Source organism: Rousettus aegyptiacus, unplaced genomic scaffold (assembly GCF_014176215.1).
Source record: "Rousettus aegyptiacus isolate mRouAeg1 unplaced genomic scaffold, mRouAeg1.p scaffold_m13_p_6, whole genome shotgun sequence".
NCBI lineage: Eukaryota > Metazoa > Chordata > Mammalia > Chiroptera > Pteropodidae > Rousettus > Rousettus aegyptiacus.
The window spans coordinates 13,524,399-13,540,818 of record NW_023416309.1 but is presented as its reverse complement, the minus strand read 5'-3'; the positions used below and the strand labels follow the sequence as shown (position 1 = coordinate 13,540,818).

The 16,420-nt window shown below is 45.4% G+C and overlaps 3 protein-coding genes across 13 annotated transcripts in view; all 3 read left to right on the top strand.

Moving 5' to 3' along the window:
- The window catches only part of SEC24C (SEC24 homolog C, COPII coat complex component), a 50,252-nt gene extending 43,495 nt beyond the window's left edge, over positions 1–6,757 (top strand). For 8 of the 11 annotated variants that reach the window (XM_016121062.2, XM_016121071.2, XM_016121020.2 and 5 more), the window contains 14 exons: positions 598–736; positions 943–1,058; positions 1,236–1,360; positions 1,501–1,692; positions 1,892–1,985; positions 2,201–2,317; positions 2,668–2,838; positions 3,365–3,709; positions 3,925–4,063; positions 4,183–4,301; positions 4,402–4,581; positions 4,821–5,012; positions 5,278–5,367; positions 5,517–6,757. In XM_016121062.2, coding sequence (XP_015976548.2) covers positions 598–736; positions 943–1,058; positions 1,236–1,360; positions 1,501–1,692; positions 1,892–1,985; positions 2,201–2,317; positions 2,668–2,838; positions 3,365–3,709; positions 3,925–4,063; positions 4,183–4,301; positions 4,402–4,581; positions 4,821–5,012; positions 5,278–5,367; positions 5,517–5,657 — 2,160 coding nt within the window. In that variant the 3' untranslated portion in view covers positions 5,658–6,757. The remainder of the gene's footprint in view (positions 1–597; positions 737–942; positions 1,059–1,235; positions 1,361–1,500; positions 1,693–1,891; positions 1,986–2,200; positions 2,318–2,667; positions 2,839–3,364; positions 3,710–3,924; positions 4,064–4,182; positions 4,302–4,401; positions 4,582–4,820; positions 5,013–5,277; positions 5,368–5,516) is intronic. The other 3 variants (XM_016121087.2, XM_016121094.2, XM_016121104.2) reach the window with 1 other exon arrangement.
- Positions 6,758–6,837: 80 nt separating this feature from the next.
- Positions 6,838–12,386, top strand: FUT11 (fucosyltransferase 11). The gene is made up of 3 exons (XM_016121334.2): positions 6,838–7,658; positions 7,775–8,400; positions 9,838–12,386. Exons 1-3 carry the CDS (start codon positions 6,951–6,953, stop codon positions 9,983–9,985), a joined length of 1,482 nt encoding a protein of 493 aa, XP_015976820.2. The 5' UTR covers positions 6,838–6,950; the 3' UTR covers positions 9,986–12,386.
- Positions 12,387–13,521: 1,135 nt separating this feature from the next.
- Positions 13,522–14,784, top strand: CHCHD1 (coiled-coil-helix-coiled-coil-helix domain containing 1). Its single transcript, XM_016121366.2, has 3 exons — positions 13,522–13,682; positions 13,809–13,927; positions 14,501–14,784. The coding sequence occupies exons 1-3, from the start codon at positions 13,559–13,561 to the stop codon at positions 14,603–14,605; spliced, it is 348 nt and encodes a 115-aa protein (XP_015976852.1). The 5' UTR covers positions 13,522–13,558; the 3' UTR covers positions 14,606–14,784.
- Positions 14,785–16,420: the final 1,636 nt, after the last annotated feature.

The following is a 16,420-nucleotide window of genomic DNA, read 5'->3' as shown; positions in this document are numbered from 1 at the left end:
TCTATAACTGGAACCTCAAGGCTCACTTTACATCCAGCTCCTCTGTCTAGCTCTGTTTTTCTCTCTTTCTCTTCCTGAGTCTCAGTGGGGATGCTTGGATACTTGGTCTCATCTGTAGTGTGACATCTGCCTGGGGTATCAGTAGGTGTCACAGAAACCCAAGGATGGGGAGGACAAGTGTCATAGATATTTGTTTGGGGAAGGAAGCAGGAGTCAAATCCCTAGGGCAAGAGTGAAGGGGATTGAAGATAGGACTAGAAATGAGAATCCTAGGTAATTTTTGGCTTTCTCCTCTTAACGTCCATGGCAGCTCTGCCTTGGTAGGGCCAGTTTCAGACTATTTTCTTCCCAGAAGAAGTGAAATTCTGGAGACGGAGAGTAAGGAAAGGGAACTATGAAATTTAGACTTTTAGGGTCATTCCTGTGACCAGTATCCTCATCATATGTCTTCTTCATTCTCTTTCACTGGACTCCCTCCCCAGGCAAAATATCTTGAGCCACAGCTTCTCCCTCCAGGTTGTTCCTCCTCATCTATTGCCACATCTTAACCCACTGTATCTTCCTTCTATGTCTGAGCCCCTCCCCTCTGCTCCTTAGGCTTCACCGTATGTTGTCGACCATGGGGAATCTGGTCCTTTGCGCTGCAATCGCTGCAAAGCATACATGTGCCCTTACATGCAGTTCGTTGAGGGAGGGAGGCGCTTCCAGTGCTGCTTTTGCAGCTGTATCAATGATGGTATGTTCACAGTGGCTGGTACTGGGGGGAAGATCTGGATTACATCTTCAGTATTTTTTTTCTAGTTAGATAGATGAGGGTCCATTAGGAACTGGGAAGTAGGGCACATATGGGGATGTGGGGCAGTGGAGTGAGTTCAGCCAGGGCTAGACTTAACTAAGATTGAGAGTGGACCTTTGAGTAACACTCTGCCATACTCCCCACAGTTCCCCCCCAGTATTTTCAACATCTGGATCATACCGGCAAACGTGTGGATGCTTATGACCGTCCTGAGCTATCTCTGGGCTCTTATGAATTCTTGGCCACTGTAGATTACTGCAAGGTGAGGGAAGGTAGCATGGGGAGGAGCGGTGGGTGGAGGACAATGAGACAGCTAAGAATTGCTGTGATCATTTCCCTCACCCCTTCGTTATCCTGTTTGATGTTGGTTTTTCTCTAGTCAGCTAGCCTGCTTACCAACACCGCACCCTCCCCATCCCCACATTTCCTTCCTTTGCAGAACAATAAGTTTCCCAGCCCTCCTGCCTTCATCTTCATGATTGACGTTTCCTACAATGCCATCAGGAGTGGTCTTGTTGGGCTCCTCTGTGAGGAACTCAAGTCACTGTTAGACTTTTTACCTAGGTGAGAGGGAGCTGAGTTGCTTCTTTTGCATGCTGGGGGTGGTGGTAGTATCTGGGTTGACTCAGCAGGTGGAACCTGATGTCATGGAGCTGGGTGGTGGAGAAGGTGGCAGGTTTGGGTAACAATGTCATATTCTACAGGGAGGGCGGAGCAGAAGAGTCAGCAGTCCGTGTTGGCTTTGTCACCTATAATAAGGTGCTCCACTTCTACAATGTGAAGAGCTCATTGGCCCAGCCACAGATGATGGTTGTCTCTGATGTGGCTGACATGTTTGTGCCACTGCTGGATGGCTTCTTGGTCAATGTTAATGAGTCTCGGGCAGTCATCACCAGGTAAGAGCCAGATTAGGGGGTAAAGTGGGGTGGGCACAACCACACAAAGCCAGAGTGTTGAACAGAGGGCTCAGCAGTTGGACAGGGGCTATATGCCTCAGGAGCTTTCAGAGTCTGGGGGCCAGATGACTCTTCATGGAATTGAAGACTCTGGAATCTAGATAGCAGTTTTGATTGCTTCCATCACCTATCTCTTCAGCTTATTGGATCAGATTCCAGAAATGTTTGCAGACACAAGAGAGACAGAGACAGTATTTGCCCCAGTTATCCAGGCTGGGATGGAGGCACTGAAGGTAAGGCTAGAGTCCCCAGCAACCTCCTCTGCCTCACTTTCCTCTGACCATCTTATCCCCTAGGATACAGCTCCTGTTTCTTCAGTGATTGATGACTCACTGGTGAGTCAGCCTGTCTGACATATTTGACACTGAATAAATGACGAGTTGGGAGGAGATGAATGAATAATGGATGAACAAAGGAAAGAATAAACAAGCAGTCCTCTCTTTCCTAGGCTGCCGAATGTGCAGGGAAGCTGTTTCTGTTCCATACCTCCCTGCCTATTGCAGAGGCCCCAGGGAAACTGAAGAACAGAGATGACAGGAAATTGATTAACACAGACAAGGAGAAGGTATGAGATTAGGAGATGGAGGGAGGACTTTCTATTAGAGAGGAAGGTGGTGACTTTTCACAATGCAATACAGTACTCCTAATTTTCTTGAGGGGGACTGGGACTAGATACTCTACCTTTCACATGTCACATCTGTTATTGCCAGCCCTCTCTGCCACTCCCTACCTCCCTATCCCATCTCATCTCAAAGCCTTTGGTAGATTTTTATTTTTAGAGAATGTTCTACTATTAGAAACTCCTATGAGGTAGATCTGAAGTCTTACATGTCTTTGAATATCCTATATTACATATACAGTTCTCAAGTAGGGTGGAGCTGAGATATTTGAACATTTTCTTCTTTTCTTTCTCAGACTCTATTCCAGCCTCAGACAGGTACCTATCAGAGCCTGGCCAAAGAGTGTGTGGCCCAAGGTTGCTGTGTAGACCTCTTCCTCTTCCCTAACCAGTATGTGGATGTGGCCACACTCTCAGTTGTACCCCAGCTCACTGGTGGATCTGTCTACAAATATACTTGTTTTCAGGTATAGTATGGGACACTGGGTGGCAGGTGGAAGCAGGACTGGGAAAGTCTGCTTACATGTGAAGTGGTTCTTTAGCTGCTGACGTATTAATAGGAATAGTGTTAGAGAAGAAGACCACATAGTATAAGGAAGAGAGCCATTAATGTAGTGGTTAGGAGCATGTGGCTTAGAATCAACCTGGGTTGATGTTCTGACCCTACCACTTACTAGCTATATGATCCTGGGAAAATTACTTATTGTCTCTTTGTTTCTTCATCTGTAAAATGGGATTTTAATACTTATTAAAGTATTTGTCATCAGGATTAAGGAATTACATGTAAAGTATTTGATGTGGTACCTAGCAGGTAATAAGTGCTTAAAATCTATCATTACCATTATCGTCATTATCATCATCTTCACTGTTATTATTACAGTTCAGCAGCTTATAGAGTGTGTGTGTGGGGGGGGGGCGGCGGGGGTGCAATGGGATCTTATCTGCAGGATAATTTGTAGTCAGTGATGTGACTCTGGGCCGGGGGCGCTGCAGGTGGAGAATGACCAGGAACGGTTCCTGAGTGACCTGCGTTGGGATGTACAGAAGGTTGTTGGCTTTGATGCAGTGATGCGGGTCCGGACAAGTACCGGTCAGTCCTGGTTGGAGAAAAGCAGGTGGGGGGCTAAATTTGGGAGGGAGGCAAGTGGTACTTGTTATACCTTTAGCTCTGACCCTGTCCATGTGGTCTCAGGTATCCGTGCTGTAGATTTCTTTGGGGCTTTCTACATGAGCAACACAACAGATGTGGAGCTGGCTGGGCTGGATGGGGACAAGACGGTGACGGTGGAATTCAAGCATGACGATCGGCTCAGTGAAGAGAGTGGAGCCCTCCTGCAGGTGGCAGGCGGGAGGCAGGGGCTGGAGAGGAAGTGTCATTTCACTGGATATAAATAGGCTGTAGGGAAGAGGATGAGGGGTGGGTAGAGAGGACTAGAAAAGGCTGGGGAAGGGATGGCTTATGTCTTTTATCTAGTTTAATAATATAGCAAAGGGGCAGTTTTTCAGAGGGCTTTGGTGAGGGAGGGGTGTGAGTTCCCCCTTTCTCCCCCTAGTGTGCCCTGCTCTATACGAGCTGTGCAGGACAGCGACGGCTCCGCATCCACAACCTGGCCCTGAACTGCTGCACCCAACTGGCTGATCTGTACCGAAACTGTGAGACTGACACGCTCATCAACTACATGGCCAAGTTTGGTGAGGGTAGAGGCTGGGCAAGGTGGGATTAGGGCTGGGAAAGGTGACAGGGTGTGGTTGGAAGGCACATGTGACGGAGTGGCTGACCAGTGACTGTACTCTCTCCCTTTTCCATCCAGCATACCGAGGGGTCCTGAACAGCCCTGTGAAGACGGTTCGTGACACTCTCATAACTCAGTGTGCCCAGATCCTGGCTTGTTACAGAAAGAACTGTGCTAGCCCCTCCTCTGCAGGACAGGTGGGGCAAGCATGCATGTTGGTGGAGTTGTTGAGATGAATTTTTGCATTTGGAAGGGTTTTCTCATGATCATTGACTTTCTCTTGGTAACACCCCTCAGTTGATCCTTCCTGAATGCATGAAGCTACTCCCAGTTTACCTGAACTGTGTATTGAAGAGTGATGTCCTGCAGCCTGGAGCTGAAGTCACTACAGATGACCGTGCCTACATCCGGCAGCTGGTTACTTCCATGGATGTGGCTGAAACCAATGTCTTCTTCTATCCTCGGCTCCTACCACTGGTGTGACTGAGGGATGGAGTATGAGACTTTACACTGAGAAAGGGACATCATAGAAGGAGGAATGGAAAGATTAATATCATCTGTGTCTGACACTAATGAATTTGTTTTTATGCACATTATCTGATGTAATTTTCACAGAAGAGTTACTGAGGGACTTAGCTTTCTGAATTTGTATGTGGGATGGGCAAACATGTCTTATGGTCCTTAGTAACATTCCCCCCCCCCCTCCTTTTGTTTAGACAAAGTCTCCCATTGAGAGTACCACTGAACCACTAGCAGTTCGAGCATCTGAAGAGCGTCTGAGCAACGGGGATATATATTTACTGGAGAATGGGCTCAATCTCTTCCTCTGGGTGGGAGCAAGTGTCCAACAGGGTGTTGTCCAGAGCCTCTTCAGCGTCTCCTCCTTCAGTCAGATCACCAGTGGCTTGGTGAGGGCAAGGCATCAAGGAGAATATGTACTCTCTAGACTAGCACACTGACTATTGGTTCCTGCCATATCACAAAGTATGTGGGAACATACTTTGTGATATGGCAGGAACCAATAGTCAGTGTGCTAGTCTCCTTAAATAGCAGGGAACACTTGGTGGGGGGCAGGGAGGATGCTGTTTTTCCTCCCAGACTTCCTTGTTTCATGTAATACCCTATCTGGATTGGAGTACCTTACCATAAGGATAAATTAATTTTGTTTTCCAGAGTATTCTTCCAGTTCTGGATAATCCGCTGTCCAAGAAGGTGCAAGGCCTCATTGATAGCTTAAGGGCACGGAGATCACGGTACATGAAGGTAACACTGATATGAACCTTGGATTTCTTACCTTATAAAGTCCTCACCTGAAAGGGGGGCAGGAAGTGAATAAGTGACTGGATAGTGGGATTTCTGGGTGTGATTAAGTCCCATTGGCCCTGCCTCATGACCTTGTGTTCTGGCCATAGCTTATCGTGGTGAAACAGGAAGACAAACTGGAGATGCTGTTCAAGCACTTCCTGGTGGAAGACAAGAGCCTGAGTGGGGGAGCATCCTATGTGGACTTTCTCTGTCATATGCACAAGGAGATTCGGCAGCTACTGAGCTAGAATGAGTGGGTAAATGGCATAGGGTCCTAGGCCAGCTTCCAGAAAGTACTCCAGTGTGGCAGAAAAACCAGGACAGTTCCATATCTTATAAGTCATGTAAGCTGACCTCAGTCTCTTTCGGGGGAGGGAGAGGTAAAGGAGACACCTTCTTTCTGGGCTCAAGTATCCTACCACTGTCATGTCCTGCTGATGGAAGGTGCCCCTATCCCTCACTTTATCCTCCTTTTCCTGCTAATCCTGTCGTAATGAATGTAGTTTCTCAGTTCACTGTATATGATTCGGTATTAGGGGATTTGGGGGCACCCAGACCCTGGCAATATTATGTGTCCCTTTGGACCAACCTCCAAGAAGAGAGGGGCAGGCAGGAATGAATGGGGATCCCAGGGTTACTATGGGGGGAGGGGCTAATTCAGCTCAGTGTCATCGACAACTTCCTATATTAGGGATAAAACATACAGGTGCACAAGAGCTGGGATATAGACCATAGGAGATGGAGAGAAAAGTGGTCAGTCCTTCTTGGGCTTGGAAGTCAGCAGCCAAGTCAGAGTTAAAGAGGGTGGTTGATTAGCTTTCTCTTTCTGCTTCCATTGCTTTCTCTCTTCTGCAATGACTGGTGATCACTTCGTGGATAGAGGCACATTGTCAGAGATGAATGAGCCTTGGAAATGAGTTGCAAAGTATATTAAGATCTGGGATAGGTACCCTTCCAGCTGGAGATGCCTCAACACTGAATGGTTCTGTAGGGAGCCTGGTCATCAACTTTCAATACCTCACAGAGCCAGCCCACATCCCACTCTGAGCTCCCACTGGAAACACTACTTCTCCAAACTGGGGATTGTTGCGGAGAGAGGCAGAGGCAGCTCGCGGTCTATTCTATCCTGCCGGGACACCACCACTCGGGCGTTGGTATTGACCGAGTGGCTGACAATTACCTTCCAACCCGAACTGGCTGGAGCAGGACAAGGGCTAGGGTTGATGGTGGCCAGGCTTGCCTGCTCCCAGCCTGGGACTCCCCTGCTCTGGACCTCTCATTTCTCTTCATTGGTTTATTTTTCAATGCATCTTTAATTTGTAAAGAAATAAAATAAATTAAGATGTAACCAGTAGACTCATTTTTACCCGTGACGTATCACTTCCCCTCTAGTCCTTCCTTCGGGGAGTAAACTTGGAAGAGGCCAGTTGAGCCGAGCTGCGCATGCGTCATATGTCCCTGTGGCGTAAGGCCTCGTTCCGCTGCATCTCACCCCAGGGCGGGGTTTGGTCCTGTGTGAAGGGGGCTGGCTGCTAGTGGACATGGCGGTTGGCCTTACCGGTGCTGTGCTTACCGCCCTGGGAGTGCTTAGTGTCTGTGCAGGTAGCGGCTCTGGGCCCGTGGCAGAGGGAGAGACCAGTGAGGAAGCAGAGTGGGCGGAGCCGTGGGATGGTGCAGTTTTCCGGCCACCCTCAGCTCTGGGCACAGTGGGGGTGGCGCGCAGTCCGCGGACTCAACTGCCAAAGAAGGAGGAAGCGGTGGACTTGCCGGTGCTGTTGTGGTGGAGCCCTGGGCTGTTTCCCCACTTCCCCGGGGACTCGGAACGCATCGAGTGCGCGCGCAGCGCATGCGTGGCGTCCCAGGACCGACGGGTGCTGGGGGACTCGCGCACGCGCGCGCTGCTTTTCTATGGCACCGACTTTCGTGCGTCTGAGGCGCCCCTGCCGCGTCTGGCGCACCAGAGTTGGGCGCTTCTGCACGAGGAGTCGCCCCTCAACAACTTCTTGCTGAGCCACGGTCCAGGCATCCGCCTCTTCAATCTTACCGCCACCTTCAGCCGTCACTCGGACTACCCGCTGCCGCTGCAGTGGCTGCCCGGGACTGCCTACCTACGCCACTCGGCGCTTCCGCTCCAGGAGCGCACGGAGTGGCGCCGCCGCGGGTATGCGCCGCTGCTCTATCTGCAGTCCCACTGCGACGTGCCGGCGGACCGGGACCGCTATGTGCGAGAACTCATGCGCTACATCCCGGTGGGTGCGGGAGTGGTGGGGCTGGGAGGGCAGGGCGCGCGCCGAGCTAAGGCCCGGACCCCTGGTGTCTAGGCCGACTTGCTCTATCCTCTTGACGACTCTTGTGCTCTGCTCAGGTGGACTCCTACGGAAAATGCCTGCAAAACCGGGAGCTGCCCACTCTGCGGTTACAGGACACAGCCACAGCCACCACCGAAGATCCAGAGCTCTTCACCTTCTTGTCCCGCTATAAGTTCCATTTGGCCCTCGAAAATGCCATCTGCAACGACTACATGACAGAAAAACTGTGGCGCCCCATGCATCTCGGTGCTGTGCCTGTGTACCGCGGCTCTCCCTCTGTGAGGGACTGGATGCCCAACAATCATTCCATCATCCTTATTGATGACTTTGAGTCACCTCAGAAGCTGGCAGAGTTTATTGACTTTCTGGACAAGAATGATGAGGAATATATGAAATACCTGGCATACAAGCAACCTGGGGGCATCACCAACCAGTTCCTTCTAGATAGTCTGAAGCATCGGGAGTGGGGAGTGAATGATCCTTTACTGCCTAACTACCTCAATGGTTTTGAGTGTTTTGTCTGTGATCATGAACTGGCTCGGCTGGCTGCTAATAAAGCCCACGGAGCATCTCCTGGGGACATTCCTGTCCCTGAGCCTCACATTGCCCAGCCCTCACACATGGACTGCCCAGTGCCAAAACCTGGCTTTGGCAGTGTGGAAGAGATACCTGAGAATGACAGGTAAGGTTAGCTGGGTTCCCCTGCAGCCATTAAATCAAATATTTACTTACTTGCTTACTTCGGGCAATGAATTAGCACTAGATGCTGAAGGGATGTTGTATAAAGGAAATTTTGATATAGGTTTACTCTGCCTTTAAGGTGTTAAGAGTCTAGTTGGAGAGATAAGACAAACTGGAAAAGCTCAGTAAAGATGTAAAATAAAATTGAAGGCAACAACATTAAAATCAGTTATGTGGACAATTTGCAATAATAATTCAAAAAATCAACCAGAGCAGAGGGCCTGTTCAGAGAAGTGATGAGGGAGAGACAACATTGGGCAGATAAAGTGGGCCCAGGCTATATACAGCCTGAATACCAGGCTCAAGAGTGGGACTGTCTTGAAAATCAACTTAGCTATTTATTGAGCACCTTTAATATGGTGGAGATGGGGGTGAGGAATACAAAGATGAGTTGTTTTATGTTTTTCGTTTTTGTTTTTTAAAAAGATGAGTGTTCTGAGGGAGGTTTGTCTGCAGTACTCAGGTTTTACACCTGTTAACCTGGCATTATTAATAGTACCACCTTTCACTCTTAAAAGTACCTTGATTTGGAAGGTAAATTTTATGTTCACCCTAGAGAGAATAGAGGGAATGCTTTCAAAAGATAAAATTAACAATGGTGGACAGTGTAGCTTAGAAGGAAAATGAAGAGGCTACTGCAATAGATGGCACAATGTGGTAGCACTGAGGAACATGGTCAGCTTGGGAGGTGGAGTGGGAAATTGTTGAAGCCACTTGAAGCAAACCACACCTGTTAGAGGAGAGAGGAAATAAAAGATTATTAACCTCGAGAAAGGCTGCTAGAATGACCTGCAGAGATGGACTTGGACAGTGGATGGCAGCAGAGGGCTATTTATATGTGCTGCTGGCACAGTTTGGGAATGGAGTCCTTCATCCCGTTAATTTGTACTTGTTTATGCTGCACATAGTGATTTACTAGAGGAAAAGTGTAAAACAATGTAACCGTTTTTAAAAATGTAGGTTATGTCTTAATCTAGACACTGGATGCCGCTGCACCTTCATTTTGATTATTGAAAAAAAGGTGCAATTTAAGAAGTAACCATCTAAATATGCTCCCTTGCTCTCCCTAGGGAAACAGCTGCTTCCCTAATCTGGCCCCTGCCTTGCCTGCCTCTGAACTCTCTCCACATTTAGGAACAAGGAGCAGGCAAGTCAGGAAGTTTAACTCATTGGTTGGGCTGTGTGATATATTTGTAGCTTACTGCCTGTCACATGGACTAGAACTGGATTTACTTTATAGTTCCTTTTCTTTGAAGCAGAGGCCTGTACTAGCCAGAGACCACTGGATCTGCTTAAGAGTTCTTTGGCCCTATTCAGAGAAAATCAGGACTCAGCTGTGCTGAAGTTCTATAACCCAACCCCCATTTTGATATTTCAGCTGGAAGGAGATGTGGCTGCAAGATTATTGGCAAGGTCTGGACCAGGGAGAAGCTCTCACTGCCATGATCCACAACAATGAGACACAGCAGAGGAAATTCTGGGATTACCTATATGAGATCTTCATGAAAAGGAACCAAAATCTCTAATTACCTTTGCAAGAGCCTTTAACTTGGTAGAGCTAAAGAGATGGGAGTCCTTATTTCTACCATGGGACATGGGGGGCATCCACTGTGCAAACCCTTAATGAACATTGTCTTATCATGCATTCAAGGAATTCCAGTTATGTCCACTGATATTTTATCCTAATGATGTATAGCTAGTGTCTCAGCCTATGGTAATAGGGCCTCTCTCAGGAGATGAAGCCATCCAGTTTTTGGTGCAGTAAAAAAAATCCTGATTCAAGGTGCTGATCCAACAGAATTTTTCAATTACTAATTTCTCTAGCCATTTCATCCTCTCAATTATGATTGGAAAAATACCTTAGTACTTGTCTACAAATGAGGTAAGATGGGCCAATTTTAGGGTCTTAAAACTTCTCCTGTGCTATCCTCAAACCCTTCAGTCAGTATCTTCCGTCACTTCTTTTCCCCATCTCCTGCTTTATAAACTGTTCCATTGGTGGTGAAACAAAATTCCTAGTGGGTTGTATTCTGGTTCCTTGGAGTTGTATTTTTGCTATCATTTACCTTGCCTTTCATGTCAGACTTTTTATTTTAAATGACTTTTTCTTTCTTAATTTTCCACAATTTCTGATGAAGATGCAGCAGCTTTGCCACTATTCTCACATTCATTCTCCCTTGCATTAAACTGACTATAAATTTGACAACTTTTCTTACTGCTGGTTTGCTTCTTATCTAGGACATAGCCGGAATTCTCACTTCATGAACAGAAGGATTCAGGAGTTAATATATGCCATGTCAATTTAATGAATTGCCCTGCTTTCTTTTAGGTTAGAGACGGAGAGTAAGGCAAAAAACATAAAATGATTTTGAAATGTTAAAATAAGCCAGTGTGAATCAAAGTGAAAATATTTTATAGGTCTTTGTTCTTTTCTGTCTAGTGAACTCTTCCCTCTTACTATTTTTATATGCTACAGAAGTCTATTTCCGCCCCCACGCCACTCCCCCTGCCCCCCAGTCATAAAAATTATGGTGCAAAAAACAGCTCAGCAATATAGCTCTAGTAATTATTTCATATTCTGTGGCACTTTTCACTTTAAGTGGGATGAATATTCCAACTTCATTCTATTACTGATACCCTTTTTTACACCTTTATGTGCTTATGGAGACTACATTTTGATGAAGCCCACCCAAGGCCCTAAGCTCAAGAGGATGAGAAGTAAGGCAAGAGATTTAAGCCACCACAAGTGTGTAGCTAAATAAAAAGCTGTTAGTCAGATTTGGGGATGTAGCCAAACCCTCCTATTGCAGTGGTTTGAACATATAGCTTAATAGGCAGGGAGACTATTAAATTTTTCTGGGGCAGTGGAATAGGGAAGAATACCTTGGCCCTTAGAGCTACACTGGTTGTAATGTTGTATTAATGAATTATCACAGAGAAGTTCCATAGCTTAATATATCTGGTGGCAAATTAGTATATGTATGTGTACACACACACACACACACACACACACACACACACACACATCTATCACCAGATAGAAAAAATATATATGTAGATGCTTCAACAACTAGGATTCCACACTTAATATGACTTTTGTGGATGTGGCCAAGGAACACTATAATTGAAGCTGAATTTCACTGGCAGGGTGTTCTTTAATAAAAAATCCCCTTCATAACAGCATGGAAAGTTTGCTTAACCTACGTCAGTTTTTGTAGAAAAGTAGAAGAGGTAAAGATAGACTTCAAAAATTAACTTGGGTTAAAATCTGTTACAGAAGCGACCCACAAAATAAGTCAAATTCAGGACTGATTTTTTAGCTTCTATATAAATGAAAATGCTGATTTATAATGCAAAATATTAGTACCCAAGTGCAAACTAAGCTTAGGACTTAAATTTCATTATGTGCAGTAAAAAGGGTAAGTGATGGTTACATAAAGTGTAGAATCATCCTTCTATAAGTCACAATGACATTCCTTTAGCACTTTTACATACAAAATGGGCCAGTTTATGTGTGGCAGGAGGCTCATGCCTGCTTTGTGGTCAGTACTTTCTACTTTTCTCTTTATCCTGAAGGCCATAAAAGTATTCATAAAGAGCAAGGTAAACCAGGTGCTACATTTCCATAAGGGAAAGCAGAACTTGGAGTAGTCATGTGGCACCTATCAACTAAAGGGTTCAGTTTCCCTCTGGAAAAAGCAAGTAATGTGAATTTTCTCTGGTTTGGGACCCAGCCTGCTCTAAGTACAGCAGCAGGCTTGCGGGTGTTGGTGGTAGAAGGTTTTGATAGGAAATCAGGTTTTTTTTTGGGGGGGGGTGCTGCTGGAGAGAGGGTGGAGCATGGGGTTGATGCCTTTATTACTTCAAGCGTTGCTATTTTCTATTAGGTTTCATTTTGTATAATAAATGCCTTATTTTTAAACAGTTTCTTCTGTTTGGTTATATTTCTGGGTGAACATGATAAAGTTGGATACTTGTAAAAATATTGCAAACATTTGTTCATTTAACAAGCATTTCATACAACTCTAGGCACTGGGGATTCAGCAATTAACAAAATAGATAAGGCCCCTTCTCTCATGGTACTTACATTTTAAATGGGTGTTGGTGGTAATTAAGGCTATAAACGATAAATGAACACGATAATTTGTACTGTGATAGATGCTATGAAGAAAATAGGCTGTGGTGGGGTATGAAAAGTTAAGGAAGGCCTCTGATGTGAACTGAGACTCAACAGAAGAAAAAAACAGAGGTAAATGATTTTAGTACACTAAATTTCCACAAATAAATATTAATCCTCCCAAATAGTCACTTTGTGAACTATAAGATTGTTCAAGTTATGCTTCCATTACCAGAAACATTTCTTGGGGGATTATTTGTAATACCTTGCAAATCCGTGGTACCGCTTTTGTCTGAGTTTTGTAAACAGTTAAATCATTTAGAACCAAGTCTGATGAAGCCAGGCATCACAACTGAAGGGCCAAGTCTATAAATAGGAATGATACTACCAAGTACCTTCGCAGGATTGGCAAGAGGATTAAGTTAAAACGAGGATTAAGTGAATGAGAAAGTGCTTAAAGTTCACCCTGTAACAAAGGAGGAAACAATAGTAGCAGCTATTTAGATAAATGGGCCTATTTTTCTTCGCAGCTTTGGGGTGGTTCTAAAGGTAGTCAAAACCAAGTTATTGAAGGCATATTAAAACAACAAAAATCTTTCCCAAACTAACATCTTAAAGTCTCATAATTTCGATTCGCTCCCATTCTCTCTGGCCTTGCTTGTGCCAATCACCCTCTAGTCCAGCAGGCTAGCACAAAAAATGGGTGTCCTTTATCAGGCCCCTTTCCTGGGTGTTCCTGGTCAAGTAATGCCCCGAGACTTCAGGGCCCGAGGGAGCCCACAAAGGAGAATCGGCGTACAAGCCCCAAAGATTCTCCTAACCTGCACAGTGGTCTAGATAGGTCGGCGTCCGACTCCAGCAACCGAGTTGCAAGAAAACAGACCAAGCTTTCCGCCGGCCCGGCACCCAGCCTCGTCTAGCTTGTAGGGGTCACGCAGGGTCACGCACGGCGCCGCAGAGCCTGCCGGGATCCCGGCGCGCAATGGCTACTCCCAGCCTGCGGGGCCGCCTAGCACGACTTGGAAACCCGCGGAAACCTATACTGAAACCCAACAAGCCGCTCATCCTCGCTAACCGTGTTGGAGAAAGGCGCCGGGAGAGGGGTGGTGAGCAGTCGGATCCGAGGAGGCCCCAGAGTGGAAGCTGGAGGGAAGCAGGGGGGCGGCTCGTTGGAAGGGCTGGAAGGTAAGGGTCTCCTGGTGACTGAGGGTCCGCACATTCTTCTTCTCCAGAGGCGACCTGTATTACGGAGATGTCGGTGATGATGGCTTGTTGGAAGCAGAATGAATTCCGCGACGAAACATGCAGAAAAGAAATCCAGGACTTCTTCGATTGTGCCTCGAAGGCTGAGGTGACAGAAGGCTCCTGGGGTGCCCTTTGGGAGGAGAGTGGGGTGCGGGCGATAAAAGTAAAGATTTTCCCCGCCTCTTGCTAAGTGATAAGGAAGTCCCTCTCATTCTAAAACGGCCAGGAAAGTTTTGGGAGCTATTTCACTCAAGCCAAAGTGAGAAAGGTTATGATTTGAAGGCTTCGTGATCTTGAGCCTTAGCTTTACCAGATGTAAAACGAGGTTAATTGTTAATGCCCACCTTACAGAATTTTTTGTCAAATGAAGAAATGAATGGGAAACCACTGTATACAATTTAAATTGCTGCTGAAATAGACATTATTTTCTGATATAAAACTAAAAGACAGATTGTTTGGTTTCTAGCCTAGGCTTAGTTGCTAGCTGGCATGGTGGTCTCAGGACCTACAATCATTTACAGATCCCACATCGCTTTTGTTGAAAGTGGACTGAGAAGATGACAGAAATCTCTCTAGGCTGATTAATATCTTAGTGCGCTTCGGGGCATAGTGAGAACTATTGGCCTAGATCAAGACAAACTTTAGAGTTGTCATTTTTGTTTTTGTTCTGTATTTTCAGGCAGCCCGAAAGATGAGATCAATCCAGGGAGAGTCTGGGAATTTACCCCCCAAGAAATTGAATACGTTGTTACAAAGGTTTCCTAACAAACCTCATGTCAGCTGAAAATGGAGAAACATTTTCAGTGACTATAGATTCTGAGAACTATGCAGAAGTGTTTTAGAGAAGTTTGCACTGCTGTGCTCTATTTGAAGGGTAAAAGGCAAAACACTTTTTTCATTCTTTGGTGTTATTGTCTGGGTGGCAGTTATGCTTTATTTTGAAATAAAATCCTCTGAAGAGAACTTGGCCTTTCGTTGTGGATTAGGTACTCCCTCCATACTTGAACCCTGTAACTTCCTCCAGACTCCGGAAATTCTTTGCTCCCTGAGAAGGACAAAAAGCTTCAACTTATCCTGCATTTGAAGTCCTTTACATCATTTAGTACCCTTGCCTTTGGATGTGCTATGGATATTGAAGCCTGCCTATAAGCAGAGGTGCCCCGCCCCACCAGCCCCCACCACCATCATCTGTAAGTATTTAGTGACTACCTACTTTGTGCATAGCCCCTGCAAGTTGCTCCCAGAGTAATCAGACCTTTACAAACTAGTGATTCAGAGGTATTGCAGATGTATTTTATTTGGTCTACACTGTTAAAAATTTGTTTTTAAATTAGCCAACCACATTAAAAAATATAGAAAATGTAACAAAAATTTCGCATTTTAAGCTTTTCTTAAAAAAAAAAAAAAAGATCTGTCAGTCCTAGTTTCTTACTCTCACATGGCAATAATCAAGTATAGCTGATTATCATTTGTCTCCATTCTTCAAGGACTTGGCCACTGGACTCTCCCAAATGGTGAAACTTAATTGGCAATTCTATGTGTCACCTGTCCATGTCTCATTAAGCTGCTAACGGCATTTACTTTTGTGACCTAGTATTAGAAACAATTGAATAGCATTTTATGTATACTCTGCCATTTCAGTCATAACTGAGTAACCTTTTCTTTGTAGCATTAAACAGATTAAGGGATCAGTGGGTTTTTTTAAGCTCTAGTGGCATAATTATTAAGATAAAGAAGGGATCTTGCCTCCCTGATCCCCCGCAGCTTCTTTTTCCTACAGTCCTCATACCCATGGGTAGAACACTAGGCAATTGCACGGTTCTGCATGCTGAGGTTTTTAGCTATAGGAAGAATTTGGTGCTTAGGCACTTTGGATTGGACTTAGGAGTTTTTAACTTAAGGTCTATAAATGCCCAGTAAGGGATCCGTGGACATGGATGGAAAAGGTTTTATCTTAAACCACAACTGATGTAGCATTTCAGTTAAGACTGGGAAACAAACCACAGTATCATTAGCAATACCTATATGAAATCACAATGCTTTCATATATTGCAATTTGTTACAGATATCTCAATATCATTTGTACTCATCACTAGCTTCAAAATTATGGTAGTTATTACACTTGCTACTGGATCGTATTTAATGTGCAAATAAAGAAGTGTTACTATGTTACAAATTTGTTTTAATATTTTTATAATTGTATTTTAACATGATTGGTTTCCTTTATCTCTCTTGTATTTCATTTTGTGCATTTATAAACAATCCAAGAAGGGGATACGGGGACTTCACCAGGCTGCTAAAGGGTCCGTGGCACATAAAAAGGCTAAGGACCCCTTGACTCACAGGCCCCAGTAACAGACAGTACAACCATCTCCTGAAATCAAACGCCTTTTTCTGGTGCTTTCCCAATTAGACGCTATGAAGTCTTCTGGAATGTAGGCTTTTGGACTACAACTCCCAGCAGGTGAAGCGGCTCCGGGGCCTACCGGAGTTAGGACAATAACTACCCAATGGTTCCTGTGGTGTTGCTTGACAGCCTACGATTCCCGGCATGCCTGGCGAATGTTTATTCCTTGGGGACATGGACGCCGAGTTATTG